This window comes from Mustela lutreola, chromosome 16, assembly GCF_030435805.1.
Source record: "Mustela lutreola isolate mMusLut2 chromosome 16, mMusLut2.pri, whole genome shotgun sequence".
Lineage (NCBI taxonomy): Eukaryota > Metazoa > Chordata > Mammalia > Carnivora > Mustelidae > Mustela > Mustela lutreola.
In genome coordinates, this window is record NC_081305.1 from 9,983,361 (window position 1) to 10,006,907 (window position 23,547).

At 44.9% G+C, this 23,547-nt stretch overlaps 1 protein-coding gene across 1 annotated transcript in view; it reads left to right on the forward strand.

The window, feature by feature from the left end:
- ADAMTS18 (ADAM metallopeptidase with thrombospondin type 1 motif 18) overlaps nt 1-23,547 on the forward strand; it is a 138,598-nt gene that overhangs the window by 78,391 nt on the left and 36,660 nt on the right. Inside the window, exons 11-16 of the mRNA XM_059152999.1 lie at nt 1,896-1,991; nt 6,533-6,681; nt 12,731-12,903; nt 16,343-16,473; nt 17,252-17,375; nt 18,098-18,342. Of these exons, the coding sequence (XP_059008982.1) occupies nt 1,896-1,991; nt 6,533-6,681; nt 12,731-12,903; nt 16,343-16,473; nt 17,252-17,375; nt 18,098-18,342 (918 nt within the window). The remainder of the gene's footprint in view (nt 1-1,895; nt 1,992-6,532; nt 6,682-12,730; nt 12,904-16,342; nt 16,474-17,251; nt 17,376-18,097; nt 18,343-23,547) is intronic.

Genomic DNA, 23,547 nt, shown 5'->3' on the forward strand with positions numbered 1-23,547 from the left:
TGTCTTAGGAGCTGTTTTGAGATTTGAAAGTGGTATTCTGGAATGTGGGGCGCATGGCTAGGGCCATGGACGGGTGGTGGTCCCCAGCAGCATCCTGAATGTCCTTCCATTCTCCTTTGGAGGGGAAGGACTTTCTGATCCACACGATCAGGCTCACTGCCCTTATCTCTGATTTCCTTCTTACTTCTTCTTAGTTCTGTGGAAAACTTTTTTTGTGAAATCACTCTGGAGCTTGCTCTTGCCATGTTGTCTCACCATGAAATCTGCATTAACCGGAAGGCTTGGGGAATTGGGTGCCCAGTGAATGGAATTTTCAGGGCCCCACCAAGTGACCACAAAAGTCATTTTGTTTCCTCCCTGGTTGTTAATATTTTCCCCAAAATCATACATGTTCACACGTCTATCCCAGCAAATAGAACGTGGCAAACGAAGTGGAATGATTTTGACATTTCATGATTTTGACATTCTCTTAATGACATAATTCTGAGTAGCAACTTTAGCTGTTTGGGCTGGAAGGAATCTGGTTCAGTCCCCTCGTTTATAAATGGGTGACTGAGGCCCAGGAGGTTGAGAGCTTTCCAGCTTCCACTAATGACAAATCCAGGTCCAGAGAGCTGGGGTCAAGGACTCTGGCTGGAAACAGGCCAGTGCAAGTCTCCTGCCTTTGCCACTTACCAGCTGTGCGACTTGGCAGCTTTGGAAGTGTCAACGGCTCGCTCAGTCCCGTCATCTAAATTAGTTTCTCTGGGGAACTCGTTTAGTGTCCGCCACTAAATGCTGTTAGTAACACTATTAGTTTCCCGTAGCCGCTCTAATAACTTTCTGTGAACTTGGTGACTTAACATAAATTTATTTTCTTTCGGGAGGTAGACATCTGGGATGAGTCTCACTGGGCTGAGATCAAGTGTTGGCAGAATTGTGTCCCTTCTAGAGGCTCCAGAGGAGAAGCCATTCTCTTGCCTTCTCCAACTTCTAGAAGCCTCCTGTGTTCCTTGGCTCACGGCCCCTTCTCCCCATCTTCAAAGCAGCAACATCCCCCTTAGACCCCCTCACGCTGTCCTCTCTCGGGTTCTCTTCCATCTTCCTCTGCCCTATTTAAGGTCTCTCGTGATCGTCTTGGGCCCATCTGGGAAATTAAGATCGTTTCCCCATCTCAAGGTCAGCTGATTAGCAGCCTTAATTACGTACGTGATTTTAATCCCCCTCTGCTATGTAACTGCACGAAGTCACAGAAGTCGCAGGTGCCAGTGATTTAGACGTCGTTTTTTGAGGGGGTGGGGGGAGCAGTATTCTGCCGACCACAGTCTAGCATGAGAGTTCAGTTCTTTCATGGTTTAGTGTGAGAATTGTCGAAATGCTTGAAAATTACTATGAAGAGGAAGAAGGTGATGATGGTGATGACTTACACCATTTATCCTTGGGAACCAACCTAGAGAGTCAAGAGCTACTTTTATCACTGTTTGCATAGGGGAGAAAACCACAGATCAGAGACTTCTAGAACTTGACCATACGGCATAGAACCTGGAATTCTGGAGCAAGGATTTGAATCAGTTGGGCTCGATTCCAGTCTTGGCCGCTTCTGCTTCCCTGGTGGTGGTATGGGTGGTGGTTCTTACAAACCTGGTCTCTTAGTTTCAGGCCAAATGGTCTTTCCATAAATTACTATTACTCCCCCATCATTACCAAACACACATGCAGGCAGCATAGAAACTTCCTGATGTTACATTTGCTACTGCACGTAACTGGTTACCTTGTGGCTACTGACTTCACTTGCCTCTACTTCCTGGATCATGTCTCATTCTAGCCCCCTCAGAACACAATATTGTGAACAAACGCTTTGGGTATTTTCATTTTTATTGTATCAAACCCCTGACGACCTGCCTCTTTCCTTTCAGGATATTTGCAAGTCACTTTGGTGCCATCGAGTGGGCCACAGGTGTGAGACCAAGTTTATGCCTGCGGCGGAAGGGACCGTTTGTGGCTTGAGTATGGTAAACTGCATACTTGTTAGTTTTTAGTTCTGGAAACATGATAACACATAGAAATAAGTCACTGTGTAAACTGTTTGCAGTGGGAGCTCAGAATGGAATGCCTTGGCCGCATATATTTTCTGACTTGTCTTTAAATCAACCAGCCTTATTTAACGGCTCTTATCAAAACTCAGTGCTAATATCACCAGTTGTCTCCGTTATTTAGGATGAGGTTTTGTTTCTGCCTTTGATTTCCATTTTTAGATGAAATATTTCAACAAGGTGGAAGGTTTCATTGTCTACTGTTTGCCTTTTCAACTTGATTCAGTATAGAAAAGCCTCAGGGAGGAAATACTCCCTTTAGTAGCAAAGGAGACACTGTCCCCCCCATACAAGGTCTCTCTATTGCTTACCTCACAGGACCCATCACTGAGTTTCTGACATGCTCAGTGGAGTCCCGTCACTTAGAGGGACTCCTAGCCAAGGGGAAGCTGGATCACTGTCTAGGTTGTACCAGAAAGCCATTAGCCAGCAAGTATGGTCAGTCCTCAGAACCATCACCGATATGGGATATTTCTGTGTTTTGGATAAAGAGCATTCATTTATTCGTTTCTGGGTTTTTTCCTCCTTAGTAGCCTCTGGAGGGAGAGGTGCATTTGATATCACAGTAAATGACCCAGATTTGGTGCATTCCTTTGAAAGATCATGATTGAGAGCTAGAAAGGGGAGCATGGAGGTGCTCCAGGTTCTTTGATCTCTGCTTGAGCCACAAGAAGTAGAGAAGACTCGGTTATTTATAGTGAATTCAGTCGCACAATAACTTACCGACTTTTAGGCATCAGAGACAGGAGGCTCTGGAGATCCAAGGATGAATAAAATTCCATTTTATCTCTTCAAGAACTCCCGGTCCAGTGGGGAAACGTGTGCAGAAGCCAATAATCTTAACTTTCTCTTTAAACGGACCTCCTTTAAGCCTCAGGTTGCTGTCAGTGCTCGGGGTTAGTGCGCATTTAGAATGAAGTACCATGAGTGGGTACTCCGAGATGGCTGTCAGAGCACAAATCAAAACTCCTCAGTTGGTTGGGAGAGAGAGACTTTCTGTGAGAAATTAACGATAACGGCAAAAATAGAGGCACACAAAAATCAACGTGTTCAGAAAATGCTTACTAATATTTGTTGAGTCCTTTATTCCGAGTCACTTAAGAGATTTGCATTTTTTAATTCTTTGATTTTTTTTAATTTATTTATTTGACAGACTGAGATCACAAATAGGCAGAGAGGCAGGCAGAGAGGAAGGGAAGCAGGCTCCCCGCCGAGCAGAGAGCCCAAAGTGGGGCTCAATCCTAGGACCCTGGGATCATGACCCGAGCTGAAGGCAGAGGCCTTAACCCACTGAGCCACTCAGGCGCCCCTAACTCTTTGATTTTAAAGAAAATAAACTTTATAAAAAAATGAGGTATTATGTGCAGCTTTCCATCAGAAGGACCCGTCTTAGAAAATTCCAGTCAGGATGATCATGGGAAATGTGCGTGGAATGTTTTAGGTGTGATGAGGCTAAATAGTGAAATAATTAATTGGATATACAGGTACTGCTCAAGGCATTTTTATTTTTTTGTTTTTTAAAGATTGTATTTATTTATTAGAGAGGAGCATGAGTGGGGGTGGGCAGAGGGAGAGGATCAAGCAGACTCCCTGCTGGGTGGGGAGCCCGACTAGGAGCTCGATCCCAGGACCCTGGGCTGAAGGCAGCTGCTCAACCGACTGAGCCACCCAAGTACCCCATCGTTTTTATCTTTAGAGCATCATAATTGAGGACTTGCAACTCGCGGATTAGTGGGTACTTTTTCGTTATGAAAGCAACAGCATTTAACATAAGAGGAGTGTACAAGAACAGATTGATCCGCTAAGCGAGGAAAGTAAGTGCCAAGTGGCATAGGGCTAAAATTTTATGACCTACATCACCAGAGATGTAGTTCCACGGGCAAGAAAGTGCCCCTGGGTTAGACTTGAGTTACTATAACCTGAGACAAATAGGGCCAGAAGTAAGAAAACAGATGTCCTCAAGCCACTCCCCTACCTCATTATTTTAAAAAGACCAGACGGCAGTTCTAAATACCTGAGGAATTCCCCTTTACTGAATGGGGGGAGCCCCCCTTAGCAGAAAGCGTTCAGATGCGTCCGATCCATCATCACTGCGGCTTAATCATCACCGTATCCACACGCCAGGTTCTCGGACTCTTCCTCCGCTAGGGGCCGAACCGGCTTTTCATTAGACTGTAACACACCCCGTGAGGCTGGGACCCTGTCTTACGCTTTTCCCAAGTGTCCCGCACAGCAGCAACTACTCCCTGTTTTGTCCCATTGTCCCTGGAACCTAGCGGAATCCTTCCCCTTCTCTCCCGAGTCCCTGGTCATTTAGTGCTATTTGGACCATGAATGCTCAGTAAGCGTGTGAGGATGTGAAAACCACCTACATTTATCTAGTTAGATGTGCAGGGAAAGAAAGGCTTGCGTTTGCCATCAGTCATAAAAGGTGTCTGCCCAGTTATGGCCCTCAGTTTGAAATTAGAAGAAGTGCAGATTTACGTATGTATGGAGAGAGAAAAGTTTGTGTGTAGAACTTTATAAATGGAGATTATGGGCACCCGTAACGCGCTCGTATATATAAAATATGTATATTATGAACAAGTTCTGCATGACCTAGCACAACTTCACACTTTCCTAAAAGCCTCTGCAGTGAGATCCAGAGAGGATGTGTGTGTGTGTGTGTGTGTACATGTGTGTATGCATTCATGTATTAACTTCTGATTTCTGTACTGAATGAAGGAGCCAGAGGAGACAATCTCTTGGCAACCTAACCTATGAGGATGCATCCTGGAATAAAAGAAATTTAAATTAATTGAAGGTTTGCAACAAATCTGAAAATCATATTTCTTAAAAGAAAAAAAAATTAAGGTTAAGATCTATATATGTATGTAGGGTGCGGCGGGGGGGGGGGGGGGGGTTGCCTCTGAGGCGTGAAGGTTACCTGTCCTGTTCAGCAGCTTTGGTGACCGAGCTGAAATCGAGCCCCAGCTGGCTGTGTGGCTGCCCGGGTAGCCGTGTTAGCATTTCTTTGCTACATTTCTCTCATCCAGAAAATAGTTATTAACTCCTTAGCGCTTTGGGAGGGTTATGTTAGAAAGCACGGGAAGTCCTCCCGCTCCGCCTGCCTGTGCCGTTTCTGGCACCCAGAAGCAGCTTCGTCAGGGGCAGCCTCTGTGCTGTTTCTGGCTCTTGTTCTTTTGTGTCCGCCGCGGAGCTCAGCTGGGAGAGTCCCGGGGATTCCGGGTGGGGAAGATTCTGATTCCTGCTCGCAGTGGCCAAAAGCCTCTCGTGACCAGTCGCGTTCCCCCTAAAAGTGCTCAGCGGTGTTATGTGAGTTCCTGCAGACTCTGAAAGGGCAATTAATCCAGGGCAAAGACAAATGGAAAACACAAGAAGTAATCTGCACACGGCGAGAATTTGAAGAAAGGAAGCCGGATCTTGACCTGGGCAAAGTGCACTCGCCATGCAATAAACGGCCAAGGAGCCAAATGTATCCCGGGGGAGAGCAAAGATTGGAAAGTCAAACCGCCTCCCCCTAATTCTGTAACTGAAGCCCCACTCCTCGGCAGAGCCCAGCGTGGTCCCAACCCCAACTCTTTGGATCCCACTGCAGTGGCTTTTAGGAACGTGTGCTGTTACACTAAGTCATGCAGAACTTGCTCATAATAAAAGCACCACAGGAATAAAACCACTACCAAGGGCTAATGCAAGCCCCAAAGACAGAGATGACCAGTCAAACCTGGAATGTATTGCAAAAGGAAAAAAAACGCAGGGGTTAGCCTGGCTCCATCAGAGCACTGGGCAAAGCAAAGACCGAGAGCTAATTTGTAAAAGGTACTCGGAGAGCTCAAAGTCATCCGAGGGTCTGGAGTCGGGAACTTTCCTACAGACAAAAGGTCAAAGCGTGTTATCTACAAGCACAATTTGCCTGGACTGAGAGCTCTGGGGCTTCCTACAAATTGCTCCGTGGGGATGATTTGGGATACACAAAAACGTTTGCATAATTGTATCTGTTTTTATGATGAGCTCATCAGAATGATGAATTCTGTGTTCCTACCTAAAAAAATCCCGCGTTTGTCCCTGAGTGAATGACCTACATTGTTCCTGAAGCAGCCTTGTTACTAGATGGCGGGGGAGGCTCGCTTATCCTGGGGCCTGGACTCTCTCCCTTGGCTGCTGGGCGGAGTCTTATCTGAATATTTCCCCCGGACAGCTCACAAAGCATATGATCCTCGCCTGCTGCTGACAGATGCCCTCCCCTTGCCCCCCGAGGTCAGCCTTTGAAAACGCACACGGTAGATGCCGGGTAGCCAATCCTCGGTCCAGGGCCGCCTGCCAAGGGAGTCTGTCAAGGTGTTGTGCGTTCTCCCGTTCGCCGACGTGCTCGTTTTTCCCGCTAATGTGCAGGTGTCTGCCTCTGTTTCCCTTCCCCGCGTGGACTCTAACAGGAAACGTGTCCCGCCTTCTTTTCGCAGTGGTGTCGGCAAGGCCAGTGTGTGAAGTTCGGGGAGCACGGCCCCCGGCCCGTCCACGGCCAGTGGTCCGCCTGGTCCAAGTGGTCAGAATGTTCACGAACTTGTGGTGGCGGAGTCAGGTATCAGGAGCGACACTGCAATGACCCCAAGTAAGGCTCCCGAGAAAGCCCGGGTTCGTAGAAGGCCAGAATGTACCATTTTGGTTTTGCTTTGCTTCCGTGCTGGCCTTTAAGTGCAGTTTCCTTCCCTCTCGGAGTCGCAACCAAACTGGGGTTTCACGGTTTGCAGATGAAGCTGCGGGCATTGGGGAGGGGACAAGGATGTGACGGCCGGAAACCCAGAGCAGCAAAGGAGCTGCTGTGTGTGTGTGACTGTGATGATCAGAGACTCAAATGATAGTCTGAGCTCCCTTCTGAGTCTAAATTCAAGCCACGTGGTCACACGATCAAATGCCTGTGTTGTTGAGAGAGAAGCTTGGCCAGTGGAATGTGCGTGTGTATGTGTGTGTGTGTGTGTGTGTGTGTGTGTGTTGTCTGATGAACTGGAGAAAGTATGCTAATTTTTGCCTTGCAGGAATGTACGTCAACACGTGTTGACAGATCTGCCTGACTTTTCAAGAGAAACCAGAAATCCTTAAAAAAAAAAAAAAAGTGTGTGTGAAATTCCCTGACTGTGAAGATATTGACAACAAATTCCATTTTCTTTAAGCAGAACACAGCAGGGACCAATCAATCACAACATCTGCCGATGGAGATTGGCCTGCAGTCGCCTGCGGGCCCACTCGGGCCCCGGGTGTCCCGGGATTTTGAACCACTCTGTGTCTTCTTTGAAAACGGAGGTGGTTTTAGGTTCCTTTTCTCTGGTCTCGTCCCCATGTGCAACCCGTGGGAGACGTACACTTCCCGATGGTCACAGGGGAGTAGAGCGAGCCCAGGGTTGAGAGTGAGATCGGACTGCAAATCCTGGGTCTGCCGCCTGTTGACTATGCGACTTAGGGAAATCCACTTGAACTCTGAGCTCGAGTCCGTGTGTGAGGTCGAGATAGTAATGCCTCCTCTGAAGGTTTGGGAGGGATTAGAAGTGGGTCTGTAGGACACCCCCTTCCAGAGAGCATCCAGTGGGCAGTGAGGAAAGGGATCTGAGGTCTGTGTGGCTTTCATCACTGTCATCCTAAACTCCAGGGGGAGGACAGGGTAGCAGAGGATGGGTCCTCGAAAGCGAGGGGAGCAGGGAGGGAGGCGTTACTGATGGAAGTGGACTTTGGAGAATGTGGTAGAGAGTAAAGAGTTCAAGGGGTCCTCGGAAGATGAAGATTTCACTTTGTGGCACTGTTTGAGGGGTGGCTTAGTGCAAGGGGCAAAAACACAGCTTCCTAATCCCAGAACCCCAGGTTTGCCTCCTGGCCCTGCCTCCCTCCAGCTGTGTGGCCATAAGCACCGTTCCCTCCCTGCTCTAGGTTCCTTGCTGGTTAAAGGGGATAAGGAGAGTGCCCCCGCCAGCTGGGTTGAAATTCGCAAAGCGCTTCTGCAGAGTGCCTGGCCTGTTCGAAGCATCGTATGAATGTTTGGTAGATTCAGAATTAAAATAATGAAACGGGAGCAAGAGGAAAATTTAAAGGAGACCTGGCATTTCATCGAAGTCAGCAGCCTGAGCTGAATCTGGAAGGCCAGCTGGTTCCAAAAGAGGAGAGGGTCAGAAGACACTTGGGCGTGGTATTTACTAGGTGCTCTTAGGGCTAGAGCAGGCTAACGGTATTTTTCAGCTTTGACACTATTGACATTTTGGGTTGGAAAATTTTTGTTACGGGGTTTGTCCAGGACACAGCAGCCCCGACCTCTCCCCACTAGATGCCTGTGGGATGACACTTCCTCCCCGACAGCCCCCTGATAACCAGAAATGTCCAGAGACTATCCGATGTCCTGTCGGGGGCAAGTTCAGAGAGAGTAACTAGGTGTATGGTAGACAGGCTTGTGATGCATTTCCAGCTTATCCCAGATTATTAAAACCACCCTCCTCGTACTTTGAATGTAGCCCATATCTTGGATAGGATTCTTAAAATCATTATATTACTTTTCTTTTTTTTTCAGCCTATTTCACGGATCTGGTTTTCATACCTCACAACATTTTACAGCTCCGTATTTTCCCAAGAAAGAAATAGATTACCTAATTTAATAGCTCTGCTGGTAAAGTACGTGAATGACACCCCTGGGATTTAAATTAAAACCTCTCTCATATCTGTGGGGCCGAGCACTCTCATTGTTCACGGGAATATTGTACTGTAATTTTAGAAATGCCTCATAAAAGAATCACCAGTGTAGTTCCATTTGGTGCCGTTTTATCATTTCAACAAGCGTGAGGCTCCTCGGACACTGTTTACTTTAATTATGCCTCACAAATAAAACAAGAACATGAGCAGCCGCCCCCAGGCAATTGAATTAGTTGTTCTCTGTTCTTCTTTCACTTTGTTGTAGGAAAACTGAGGGTTCCCCCCCCCCTCCATTTTAAATTACTGATTTCTTCTTTGCTTCAGTTGAAACATTCGGTCTGTTCACATCACTTCACCCAACTAGCTTCATTTTCTCACGTGAGAAGCAGGAGGGCCTTTTATTTCACATTAATGCTGATTTTCCCAGAACATGTGTTGTTTCATAAAAGTGAACTCCTCCAGGCTGATTCGTGGACTTACCCTGCTTTTCGGCTTCCAAAGGGATTAAAGGTTCCCTGGTTCTGGAATGACTGGTACCACCCACACATGGCGCTTCTTTTTTCCCATGTCTGGTGTGGACATTTTTGTTTTTATTTATTGATTGATTTAGAGGCAGGGAGTGCGAGTGAGCCTGCGAGTGGGAGGAGGGGCAGGTCGAGAGGGAGAGCGTCTGAAGCAGGCTCCAGGCTCAGCACAGAGCCTCCCATGGGGCTCGAACTCACAACCCTGAGATCATGATCTGAGCTGAACCCTGTAGTCGGACGCTTAACCAACTGAGCCACCCAGCAGCCCTGAGGTGGACATAATTTTTACTGGGTAGAAGCTCCATTTTCTCCTGAGCCCTACTATATGGCTCAGGGACCTGGAAACATTTCCCAGTCTACCTAGAACACATGCAGGAGTTCCAGCCTGTTGTCCAGTCCAGTTATCTGATGAGTGAGTGACCAGGGCAGGCAGAGAGGGTCAGTTATCATAGTCTGAAGGAGTCTGGTAGAATTTCTATAAAGTCTGTTCCAGAAAATTAATTGCAAAAATTAAAGTGAAAACGAAACATGCAAAGGCATTCTAGAACTTTCCTAAAATGCAAGTCTATTTGAGAAAAAAAAATAATGCTATTTTTTAGCTCTGGAAAAATAATTGAATTAAATCTCCAGCCCATTTTTCAGCCAGTGATTTCCAGGCTCAGGTGGTTATCAAAATCACCAAGTGTGCTTTAAAAAAACACTGATTTCTGGATCCTCTTATCATATATTCTTATTAAGAAAGTCCGGAGGGACCCAGGAGTGGGTCCATCTGTCTGTCTGGCTGTCTGGTTCTGTTGATCAGCCAGCCAATACTGTAACCATTTGTAGCCAGGACGTGATAAATTATGCAGAAGTAAAAACGAATATCCTTTATATCGGTCTCATATAAGGATAAAATCATATTCCCAGACATCTGTTTTCTGACTGTTTATGTTTTTGTTTTTAATCTTGTTGCACCAAAGAATGTCACGGTAGAATTTTCTGTCAATTTATCCTAACACTCCTGTTTACAGCTGCAGAAAAAAGTACATGTTTTTGAGGATTTGATGGAAAAGTACAAATTCTTGCTAGTCATTAGAACCAGAAAGCACTTTAAAGTTATGATTGATTTGTGCTAACTCTGCCCTAGGTTCAGCCGTGAATTTTTTTTTTTTGAAGATTGTATCTCATTTATTTTGTGACCTTTGTTTTTGTCATTTTATTTTATTTTTTTCTCATGATGATCAGTGTAGTCTTTAATCCCCATCACCTATTACCCGCTTCCCCCTACCCACCTCCCCGCTGGTAATCATCAGTTTGTTCTCTAGAGTTAAGAGTCTGTTCTTGGTTCATCTCTCTCTCTTTTTTCCCCTATGATCATTTGTTTTACTTCTTACATTCCACATATGAGTGAGATCATATTTCTCCGCATTTCTCTGACTCATTTCCTTTAGCACAATACCCTCTAGCTCCGTCCACATCATTGCAAATGCAAGGTTTCATCCTTTTTGATGGCTGAGTAATATTCCATTGTATATATACTGATGGCCTCTGGACTGCTTCTGTACTTTCTCAGCTGTGAAATCTTTACAAACATTATCTCAGTTAATCATCATATCTGCCCCCATTTTACAGGTTAGGAGGTTAAACAAAATTGCCTAAAGATAAGCTGGGAAGAGGCAGCGGAATATTTGAATCCAGATCTGTCTCTTTATAGAAGGCCGACTCCCTAACCATCGTGCCTGAGTGTCTTCCTCTCCCCTGCCGGCCTCTGCTGCCTAACTCCGCTAAATGCAGGTGGAGTGGAGCAGGGAAAGGATCCTGGGGAGTCCAAGGTGGAGGGGCTTCGCTGTGCCCTGTCTCTTGCTAGCTATGTGATCGTCATTCGGCAAGTTTTATGAGGCTTCTCACCCATCTACAAAATGAAAGGGTGCTGTGGAGGTTTTGAGATCTCTGTGTTACGGTTTCTGAGTTGGGAAAGTAACCCATGCCGTCCTCTTTTGCTTTCTCGAGACTGAGGAGTCTAAACGAAGATTATTTATAAAATCGCAGACAGAATGCCTTAGACTAAGAAAAGTTTTAAATACGCTTTGTAAAGATGACCAGGAATAGTAAAGCTGTGGTAGGGCCCTTTAAGGTTTTTCTAAGTGCTTTTCAGATAATGATTTAAGATGTCTTTGGGGATTTGATGTAGCACAATGGCTGCTGAATGTTTAAGTAGTCGCTCCAGAGTGTTTTGAAATAGCAAAAAAATCTCGCTCTGGCGGCGTGACGCTTCCCGTTTCTGTTGAATCCATCTCAGCAAGCAGTTGCACAAGGATTTGATAAAATAGGTTGAAGCAAATCCAGGGGTGTTTTATAGCATTCTTGTGCTTCCTAAAGAGACAAGGAATTTTAATCACACAAATTTATTAACCTGGAGCCTTCTTTCATGTTACATGTTTGCACTGAGCTTTTCTATGAGATGATCCATAGTTGGGTTTTAGCCTTTGGAGAAAAGCACACACAAAAAAAGCAATTGCTTTGTGCCTGGAAGAAGCTGGATAAGCTGTTACTGGTCATTCTCAGTTTGGTTTATGCTCCTTTTTCCTTTAGATTGCTTTCTGGTTTTTGCAGTCTACCTACCAAGAGCTTAAAGAGCCGGCCATTAGATCATAATTATTTATGTTCTACTGGGATTCCCTATTCTGGAAATCCGTTTCCCATTGTGCTTGGCAGGAGAGGAATAGGCCACCTACAAAGTTAAAAAGTGATTATGCAGATGAAAACATGGGAATTTCTGTTCACAGTTGAGGATCGACCAGGGCGAAATATACAATAGTCAGCCAGTAGTCAGAGCGTGGGCTCGGTGACAGGCAGAGCTGGATAGGAGGACATGGCAGATGGGGCTTCTGGCTCTTTCATTTCAGTGCCCTGACCTTCTGCGTGGCAGCAGGCGGACAGCACCCTGGAGGAAGCTGGGGGTGTTCAGAAATGGGAGGAAAGCTGGGGAGTAGGTCGGGTCCACATTTGAAGAGCTGTGATACCAGTTGGGTTGTGTGTGCGTTCGTGTGTGTGTAGCGCGCAGACACACATCTGTCTACATCAGTGAGAACACTCGGGTGCATTTATAAATTTCGCTAACACAGGTAACACGAGGAGTGTCAAGAATGCGCTTTCATCATTCTTTAAGGAAATTGCCAGAATGTAAAACTGGCATCGGAGATGACAAATCGGTTTTCTCTAATATGCCAGTTCCGGTTGCTGAATAGTGGTGATGCCTCCCTAAGAGCTGTATCGGGAAAAGAAAGAGCGGGTCCCTGATGGACGGGTTCTGCCATGGATACAAGGCAGGACACGGCACATCGTGTCGTCCATTATTTCCTTTCCTGTACTAGACTATACGCTGCACGCCTTCTGACAACGGTCCCCTGGACTGTCCCTCCTTACATTGTTTGTGACCATAGCCCGCTGTTTGCTTGCATTAAAACCCTTTCATTTTATTTTTAGGCCTCAGTATGGTGGCAAGTTCTGTCCAGGTTCTAGCCGTATGTATCAGCTGTGCAATATTAACCCTTGTAATGAAAATAGCTTGGATTTCCGAGCCCAGCAGTGTGCAGAGTACAACAGCAAACCTTTCCGTGGATGGTTCTACCAGTGGAAACCCTATACCAAAGTGGAAGGTAATTTGGTCTCTGTACCTCCAACAAATAGGGCTCTCTGGGGACAGTAATGTGGATGAACACACGGGGAAATTGCTGCCTACATAAAAGAGTTTTGATGTTGACGTCATCCCCTAGACCCGTCCTGACCCAGTTTTTCATTCACTTCCATAGGTTTTGTTTATTTTTCCACACTTTTTTTTTTCACAAGACACCCCTTTTCCCCCACATCTGTAAGCCAAAGGGTTCATGTGTTTGGAATGTACTTATGTTTCTAAACTTAGCTTTGACATTCCGGCAATTAAGTCTCCCAGGGATGTTAATTGCAATTGGTATGAGTTGTCCAGACCAAAAACCCATGAAACCATATATGCCCCATAGAGAAGCCATATTCAGCAATTGACAAGTAGATGATTGCCCGCACGAAAGGCCTGTTTGCAGGGTATTTTACACACACACACAGACACACACACACACACACACACACACAGCCAAGAATTTAAAAATGTCTCCATACTGGGTTCCTAGTGCTTATTATTACTTAAAGTTGTGACTTGTATTTTACCTTTTAAATTGAATTGTTTTTGTTTTACCGAAGTATCAAAGCATTTATTTTAGCTGCAATGTACACATTTAATGTGCTTCCCATTACCTTTGCAGATAAAGCTGTCACTGTTCTGGTTGTTTGCCTCCTATTATTGCCATACCCTTGCTGTACCAAAACTCAGCCTTCCTCACTTGAGAAAGGATAAGTAGGAGCCCCTAGGGGACACAGGTCGACTGGGAAGACATGGAATGTAGTGGCAGTTCGTGGGAGATAAGACTAGGGCCATCGCTGGGCAAAAATCTCAAAATGAACCCATGTTGTCAATCACCATAGAGAAGCCAGTGGAGTTAGGGCCATAACAAGGGGGATGATAGTGTGGCTCTGCCCAGGACCAGCCCAGCCGCCGCAGGAGCACTGTGTGGTTCTGGGTCATCGGTGGCCTCTGACAGCACGAGAGGGACAAACATGAAAATTCTGCAACCACAGTGAGCAGTCTGTAAGTGTCTACTTTTAGGTGCATCTTTCTTCAAGTAGAAACTCAGCCCTTTCTTGTTATTTCCAGTGTTTCGAGTTGTGCTGAGAGATAATATGTACGGGGTTTATTTAGGAGTTTTCAGCCATTTTTTGAAGCAATACTTCATGGTACGCCTCTTTCTTGCTTGATGGAACAAACGTGTGCTTGTGCACTTAGCTTGTCTGTCATTTCTCTCGGACCTCAGTGACAAAGCTGGGAAGACATGCATTTCCAAAAAAACAATTCTTCAGTAGACTAATATGGAAACTTGCCAAGAAAAAGAGAGAAGAAACCCGGTACCTACAAAAATCCAGAGGTAGTAACTAGAGAAGGATTTAGAGTAACTGGAAATCACTTCAGAGGACAGGCAGGGTTAGCTCAAGGGCTAAGACCTTCCCCGCCATGCCACCTCCTCAGGGAAGCCTCCCTTGCTAGTTTGCCCAGAATATCCTTCCTTCGGGTAATCCTCCCGTTCCTAAACTGCTCTGTTCTTCGTAGCTCTTATGCACGCCTGAGTGTACATCCCATCGTCGCTATTCAGTCTCTCCGTCCCCAGAAGAATTCACGTTCCACGGGATAAAGCCTTCGTCCGTTTTGAGCATGCTTGGGCCTCCGGCATCTGAGAACAGCCCTTGGCACGTATTTGTAATTTTCAGAATGAATGAGTGCATAAATAAGCACCAACTGTCCCTCATGGAGGTGTTTCCCGTCTCTGAGTGGCCGGCTCTCCATCACTGGAGGCATTCTATCAGGAACCGTGCGCTGATCCATGCAGGGCACTGCACAAACAGGTGCCCCGGGACCATTAGCTAGAACACCTGCAGTTGCTTTCATTTCCAGCATTTGAAGATGTCTTGTCTCTTGGTAGAACCCTCCCGTCATTCCGTGATTCTTACGGACGCATGGCTCTTTCCCCCGACCCTGCTGTCCTTCCTTCTCACGTCCCCTTCTGCTCCCTGCTCTGTTTTCTTGGGTCTCCCTGGGGCTTTCCCACATTCATCGCGTCTTTCGTTCAAATGCTGTGTTTACACTATGTGTTTTTTGTTACAAACCCTTTAAACAAACCCCAAACAAACCCTTTAAATAGGTTCTGTGTTCACGACACGAGACAGTGAAGCACATACATTTTCTAACATGTGAACTATTTTTTGGTTTCAAAAGTGTCTCACTAATTTAGTGGCAGCCCGACTGAGTAGGGAGCGTGTCACTTCATTCAGTTGCTCAGTGGCTGTTTACTGAGCACTTCTCCTGTAGGAGCCGTTCTGCTAGATGTGGGGGCAACTACACCAAGGAGAAGAGACCCAGCCCAGGGAGACAGAAAAATTAAAGCCTTTGGTTTCTCCCTCTTCTCCTTCTGATACGAACTCGGGATCGGGAAACATTGACCATGGCTTGAAGGTCTGGTGGCGTTCATGCAGGTTGGGAAGTATGAGGGAAGACCGTTTATACATTAGACAGTCTTTGTTTTACAGTAGAGAGGTGTTTGTGTTTCCAGTAGACCAGTTGAGAAACTTGCCCCAGAGCCTCTGTGGGTAAAACTGAACTTTTTAGAGCTTGTGCATTCCTGGGCATGACGGAGAAAAAGAAAGGGCTTCGATAACGTCTTCCATAACGTCTGATGCAAATATTATGAGGTATTGAATAAAGCTATTCAAAGAGATTTCTAGGTAAAGGTAAAACTTTCACTCCATCGACCCCTCTGCATATTTGGATCACGATAATCTAACTACTTTCACATTTAAGTTTTGACTTTGTCTTTTATCGAGAGGTTTTATGAGCCCAGTGGTTTGCAGACTGTTCACACGTTCGTAGTACAAATGTTATCAGGGCTGTTGTGTGGTGTCGCCCACGCACGGTCTCTTGGGAGAAATGTCCTCTGGAGCTGCTGGCCTGGCCAAGAAGAACGCTTTGTATTTGGGGAATTGGCATAACTCCTTTCTGATACAAGTGCTCTGTAGAAATACTGCATTTTTTTTTTTCTCTTTGCCTGTGATACCAGAAACTTCTCAGGGAATTTATGGTCAATAAAAGTTACATTTTTTAGCCTTTAGGTTTAGTTTATTTGGGTCTTCTTCCTTTTCATGATAGGATTATTCTCTGTATGTTTTATAAACATAAACCATATGGCCCTTTTTCCCCCCAAAGTACCTAAAATTTTTTCTCTTAACTGCCTGAATAGATTTTGAAGTGATCCATGTCCCTAATCACAGTCAACAAATTATCACCTGTGGGCCAAATCTGACCGTTTTTTTTTTGTTGTTGTTGTTTAAAAACTAGTAACATTTCCCATTTTAGACATGATCTCTTTCTAAAGAAATTTAATTCATCCTTCTGGCCATCATGTCTTTGCCCTGTGATCTCCTCCTGATCACGTCCTGTCTTGATCTCTTTGCTTCTAGAGGCAGATCGATGTAAACTGTACTGCAAGGCGGAGAACTTCGAATTCTTTTTTGCGATGTCGGGCAAGGTGAAAGACGGAACTCCTTGCTCCCCAAACAAACACGACGTTTGTATCGATGGGATTTGTGAAGTAAGAGGACCTTTGTTTTCTGGGCTGTGTGTGTCGTCATGCTTGCGTTTCCTCCTACCAAACGTGTACCGTGAGAAGTGGCACAAGAGATTCTGTGTCTGGAGAAAAGGCAGCTTAGGGGACAAGACCAGTGTTTGCACACTGGATGTGTAGACTGGCTCGAACGTCCCCACTGTCGCTCTGCGGGACCGTCTGACATCCTTAGCTCCTCTTCCCCCGTCTCCACAAGTATGCAGTGGAGAGGATGACATATTTACTCCACGCGGTTGTTGCAAAAATTAAATAAGAATGTAAAGGAAAGCAGTAAACTTCCATTGCATGTTGGCTAAGTGTGTTCCCTGTGTGGTCAGACCCTCACAGACGTGTTGTGACATAGGACTACTATTTCCTGCCAATTGGTCTTCCTTTTAATTCCATTGTGTGTGTGGTGAGGGTGAGGGATTATGTGGGGGGCTCGGCATTTTATGTTTCAGCAGGAGAGCTGGCCCAAATCAGCTCGCCTGCCATTAGTAGCAGCAGTGACTTGGGGCTCCAGTTTTCCCGATGAAGAGTCCCAGCAAACTTTCGGTGCGTTCTGTAACTGCCCTAGTCCCGCATCTGGTAAAGGCAGAGGAGTGATTTGAACCCCCAGACTTGAGGCTCTGCTTTTAACCCTAAAGCTGTACTATCTTTCTAATGTTCTGAAGATAGAGCCCCCGTTATCTCTTGATTATTAGTAGCCATTGGCTTTTCTGATTTTTCTCTTTGTTGTTGTTATTTTATTTTATTTTTGTCACAGCCAGTGGGATGCGATCATGAACTTGGCTCTAAAGCAGTTTTGGATGCGTGTGGTGTTTGCAAAGGGGATAATTCAACTTGCAAGTTTTACAAAGGCCTGTACCTCAATCAGCATAAAGCCAACGGTAAGAGATGCCTGTGGTTTCATCACTGTGGCTTTGCCACTGAGCAAGTCCCGGTCACGCTGGCCATGACCGAGCTGTTTCCCAGCTCCCCTGACACACACAGGACAATGGCTTTGATACCTCCCAGGAACAAGGGAGGATGGATGGTTTCTCAGTGTGAGGAGTTCCGTCAACACGCACAACTCTGAGATGTGTCGATCAAATGCCTTTTACTTTGCCGTGTGTCTAATGTCCCACAGGCCTTTGGTAAACACAGAACAGATTTTGAAACTTACGGTTCAAGATGTGAATCATGATCCCCACTCACGACATCAGATGACTGTTTGAAGCAATGATCTAAACGAATCTTGAGTAAAATGAAACCTGGAGCCCTGTTGCCCGAGTATCACTACTGAGGTCATGGCGCTAAGTTTCTTCTGAGTAGATGAAAGATAAAAAGGGTCCTTGAGTTTCGTGGCCTTGGTTGTTCTGGAAGGAAGAAGTGTGTACCTCCTGTCCACACACACTTTCTTTCTGGTGTTCCTTCCTCCTGAAAAATGAAAAAAAAATTATTTATTTGTACTCCATAGAGTAGGAATGAATGTCCATTCATGATTCAGCAACTCTGCTCTGTAAAAGTGGATATCGCTGTCCACTTTTGAAAATGTGTCTCTGCACATTTTCAGCCCCACTTCTGCAGTGTGCATCATGGAAAACAGCACTGTTCTGTTCTTCCCGTTTAGCATATTATCCAGTCGTTACCATCCCAGCAGGGGCCCGAAGCATCGAGGTCCAGGAGCTGCACCTCTCTTCCAGTCACCTTGCAGTCAGAAGCCTGGGCCAGAAGTACTACCTCACGGGGGGATGGAACATCGACTGGCCCGGAGAGTTCCCCTTTGCTGGGACCGTGTTTGAATACCAGCGGACCTTCAACCACCCAGAACGCCTGTATGCGCCAGGACCCACCAACGAGACGCTGGTCTTTGAAGTAAGCCCCTTCTATCTGTTTAGCGCTCTGTGCCTCCTGCTACATTGACAGTGATGGCCCCACTTCAAGCTAGCTTGGAGAGTGCCTCTCCCTTTGGCTCAGATGTGTTTCCTAATAAGCTAAGTTGCAAAGTGCAAAGAGGAAGAGACAGGATCCCCATTTTGGGAAAGATGGCAGGAGGCCAGTGGATCTCAGAGAATGCACAGATTTTCAGACCTACATGCCCACCACTCAGCCTTGCCCTTGACTGCCGTGAATGCTAAGGAATGCAGTAGGAATGCTTTTTAGGTAATTCCATATTGTCTGTGTCTGCCATTCAGAGAGCCCATTGGAGTTACTCAGCACACCAGTCGCCTGGCCTGGGACAGTAGAATGATAAGAGTAGAAAGAACACTTGCTTGAATGCCAAGAAAGTTGGTTTTTTTTTTTTAAAGATTGTATTTATTTATTTGACAGAGAGATCACAAGTAGGCAGAGAGGCAGGCAGAGAGAGAGGAGGAAACAGGCTCCCCATGTAGCAGAGAGCCCAATGTGGGGCTCGATCCCTGGCCAAAGTCAGAGGCTTTAACCCACTTAGCCACCCAGGTGCCCCTGCCCAGAAAGTTTTAATCAGAGAAAATCACCTTCCTTGTGTGGGTTGGGTTGTTGTTTCCTTCGAGATAGGAGAAGAAAAATGAGTGGGTCCTGGTCTGCCAGTTGTCTGCTGGTGACTCTGCAGGACAAGTATCTCACGTTCATTTTCCTTGTCTGCGTCAGTGTCTCTGAGGTTGCATTTTCTGTGCGCAAAGTGGGGCCGATCGCTGCTCCCAGAGGCAGTCCCGTTTGGCGCCGGTGGTGTGGGAGCCGTGCTCGCGTGGGTCGAGGTTACCAGACACTCCAGATCATCTTCCTGTGTTTCAGTTTCTGACCTAGAAATTGGGAGAGAAAACTTGCCTCGTCGATTCGCTAGAAAAATAAGCAGTGAAGTGGGAGATTAGTGAAGAGGCTTGCCTAACACACAGCTAGGGAAAAAGCAGAACTGAGCTGGAGTCCGAGTGTTTTCCAGCTACGAGCATTTATTTATTTATTTATTTTAGAGAGTGAGTGTATGAAGGCGGGGGAGGGGCAGAGGGAGAGGGAGAGAGTCTCAAGCGGACTCCATGTTCCGAGATCAGGACCTGAGCTGAAATCAGCAGTAAGATGTTGCCCCGACTGAGCCACCCCGGCACCCCTCCCTCCATCTATAAGCATGATGTCTACACTCCAGTCATGCCGCTCTCTTCTCAAATAAAGGAAACTTCGGCTTAATTTAACTAGTAGTATTTAACACACTGCCTTTAAACATTTACTAAGAAAGACAAGTAGAAGACCGTTGGGGGAAAAAAAAACATGTCACTTTGGATTCTAAGTCAGTTATTGTATACCGAGTATGGTTAAGGGGAACGATCTTTTATTTATTTATTTTTTAAGATTTCATTTATTTACTCGACAGAGTGAGCGAACACAAGTAGGCAGAGCGGCAGGCAGAGGCAGAGGGAGAAATAGGCTCCCCGCTGAGTAGGGAGCCCAAGGCAGGGCTTCATCCCAGGACCCTGGAATTATGACCTGAGCCAAAGGCAGACACTTAACTGACTGAGCCACCCAGGCGCCCCAAGAGGACAGATTCTTAACTATGTACATTGAACAAGTCATGGGGTTAGGGTTCTTAACACCCTTGTCCCTTCATGTCCCTATTTGTAAAATGGGTGGACAATACTAGCTAAGTGTTAGGGTTATTATAAGGATACTTGAAGACAAGTTCAGTGCTCATGAAGTAAGTACTGGTCACATAATGGTATAACCATTCTCATCACTTTGCATTCTGAACTTCTCACATGCATATTTTTTTAAAGTCTAGATCTCCAGGGGGTGCCTGGGTGGCTTAGTTGGTTAAGCATCTGACTCTTGATCTCAGCTCAGGTTTTGATCTCATGATCTCAGGGTCATGAGTTCAAGCCGTGCACTGGGCTCCATGCTGGGTGTAGAGTCTGCTTAAAATAAATAAATACATAAACAAACTGGTAAAAATCAAAACCTCGGACCATGGCTAGCAAACTCATGACTACCAGCCACATCCAGCTCCCACATCTGTGAAATACTGAAACAAAATGGGTAGAAGCTTTAATATCAGGTGATTTCTTACAAAAATAGAGATTTGGACATCTCCTAACAACAGGGAACTTTTGGTCCCAGTAGCTACTTGAATTTGCCAAACTTGGTTCTAGATGGTGACCATGACTTAATTCATTTAAATTCCTATTATTTTATCACTTGAGATATTAGGTCCTGTCATCTCTGTGTGGTGGGACATTCCTCAGAGATATCCCACCACTTACTTGAAGAGAAGCTGCATACAGTTAGAAAAAAGTCTTCCAATCCTCTCAACTCTTCCATTTCAGAGATTAGAGCAGGAACTCCAAATCAAACTGGACTAAAGGGGTCCTAGGATAGCTCAGTAGGTTAAGAGTCTGCCTTTGCCTCAGGTCATGATCTGTGGTCCTCCTTGGGTTTCTACTTCCTGCTCAGCAGGGAGTCCGCTTCTTCCTCTCTCTCTGCCTCCTCCCCCCTGCTCATGCTGTTTCTCTCTCTCTCTCTCTCTCTCTCAAATAAATTAATAAAATCTTAAAAAAAAAAAAACAAAAAACCCGGACTAAGGGTGGTTGGAAGCTCAGCAGTGGGTTGAGCCGCTGGAATTAAACTTTCATTAAACATAACGCACAGAAATGGAATTCTGATTCAAGATTTCTGGATATTTTTTCAAAACTTTATTTTTTTTCTAATGTTCTTTTTTCTTTTCTATCAAGTATTTGAGCGGGAAACATCTCTTCCTTCTCTGCAGGAAGGTTGTATTTTCTTTCAAGAGGTGTATTTAGCTTGCAAGGTATTCGTTTTAGAGCAACAACGCTTCATTAGTTTTGCCAAGAGGCCTTTGATCCATCTATGAGCAAATGTACACAATCCAAGGTCTGTGGCTGCAAAAGAACCTCAAGTCAGGAAGTGGGGTGAGATGCCCCTCACGGCGCCTGCCGCCAGCGATCAGAACAAAGTGCAAATCATTCCCGGGGAGAAAGACATGTTTTACTATTTCATGACAAGCAACCATTTTTGGTCATTGTTTCTCTCTCCAGTCTTGTTCATAAACATAAAGCTTCTCGAGTAGGTTTTCACAATTTTGCCTGTAATTTAAGGTTTGCCATTAAACATATATTATCTGCAGGAAACCACAACAAAGAGTAAGACAAGAAATAAAGGAATAAGCAAAGCAGAATAACAGAGTTCCCTCTTGCTTTCATCTTTGGGACTGAAATAATATCCCCTGGCATTGTCTTCAGTGATGAAATTAACCAGATAATTGACACATTGTCACTGAACATTGTACCAGCCTGGGGCTAAGAATTTTTGTTTATGCTTTGCTTAATTTAAACATAGCTGCTTATCTCATTCATCCATATTATGTTGCCCTGACCCACAATCTTTGGCATGTTTATCAGGTCTTTAATTTTTCTTGATGGAGCTATTTTTTGAGAAAGGGAAGGAGAACCTCAATTGGTGATGGAGTTCTCCAAAATTGGCCAGGTCCGTCACCTGTCTCCTTGCAAAGACAGACACCTCCTTTAAAATAGGTCAAAATATAAGGAGAAATACTGGCTAACTCTAAATAAAATTATAAAAAGGGAAAGTCTTCCCTAGGTCCAACCACATATGTATTGTTTTAAATAATTCCTTACTATTACAGGGATATAATAAGAACTATAATAATATCTATTAATACAAGGCTGTAGTTTTGCCACAAAGGATTAAGGTCATATTTGCTAGCTATTGTTATTACAGAATCTTGTTTTATGGACTCATTCTACTTACAGACGGAAAGAAAGCTTAAATTAATATCTTAGGAATGTGACCTGTCTGAAAATAATCTAGAGGGAAACTTGTATGATTAATTGGACATGCCTTGCTTGTATTTTTAAAGGAGTTATGGTTTTATTCAAAAGTTGCAACTATGTTAGTGGAAAAAGAGAAAATCAAATCTAGTAACCTAGTATTATGTCTATTTTATCTTTTAAAAGAATTTAGGTTAATGACTTTAATATTTAAATTATTCTTTATTGCACTCAGGGGGACATCATCAAATTTCTGGTCAGTTTTTATCACATATTCATACCTTTCCAAACTCAGTAGAACACAGTGATTTTTTAAACTTAAAATCACAATAAGCAATAACTTACATTTTCCAAAATGAAACTATATATCTGTATCCAAGTAATCCATGACTATATTCTTTAAAGGAAGTTAAATAAAGTTCACGTGCCTTTCCGTACAGCTATGGATTGAACCAAAATGAATACTTTGGGAGCCAAAAATATGTTCACTCCAATATAAAAATGTTGAATGTGTTTTAACAGCCCTGTGGGATGTTGGAATCAAAGTGTGGGAACCTACCAAAATGAAAAATGCTATTCCATCCACAGAAAGCATAAGTCTATGAAAAAAAGCACTTTCTCTCTTGGCCTCTTAAAATTACTGAATGTTCACTAGGTTCTTACTATAGTATAAAATTTAGCAGAAGGGTATGTTTTTCAAAATATGTGGGGATGGCACTTGGGGGAGGGGTGGATAATGTTTCTCTCCTTCATATGTCTCAATCAGATCTTCCCAGTATCTTGACTAGCTCCCATCTTCAACCATTCTGATGTGTGTTGAGCTCGATACCTACCTTCAGAGCAGTTTTCCTTTCTTTGCTTCCATGTCTGAAAAAAGGAAAATTAAGCCAACATTCATTGGGTGCCCATTATATGCCCAGTCCTGTCTGAGGCATTGAAGACGCACAAACGGCTATGACATAAATTAGGTTGCCAAAGCATTGTGGTCTATAACGAGTGAGTGTTGATATGGATCCCATTCGTGTTGGAAGCAACATGGGTTAGAACAGGGATATATATAAATGGTGGGTTCTGCTATTCCCCTATGTTGCTGTGCATGAGTCAGTTAAACTCCCTGGGTCCCAGTCTTCTTATTTGAGAAATGAGACTAGGCTCATGTCTTCCCCTACATCCTAGGGCAGTGTCCTGAAAGGCTTTTATAGCACCCCAAACCCCAGAAGAGCAGAAAGAAGACTTGCTCCTCTTTGTGGCCTCCCAAACTGGCACGATATCTAGGACATGGTAGATGTCCCCTCCCCCCTGCAAA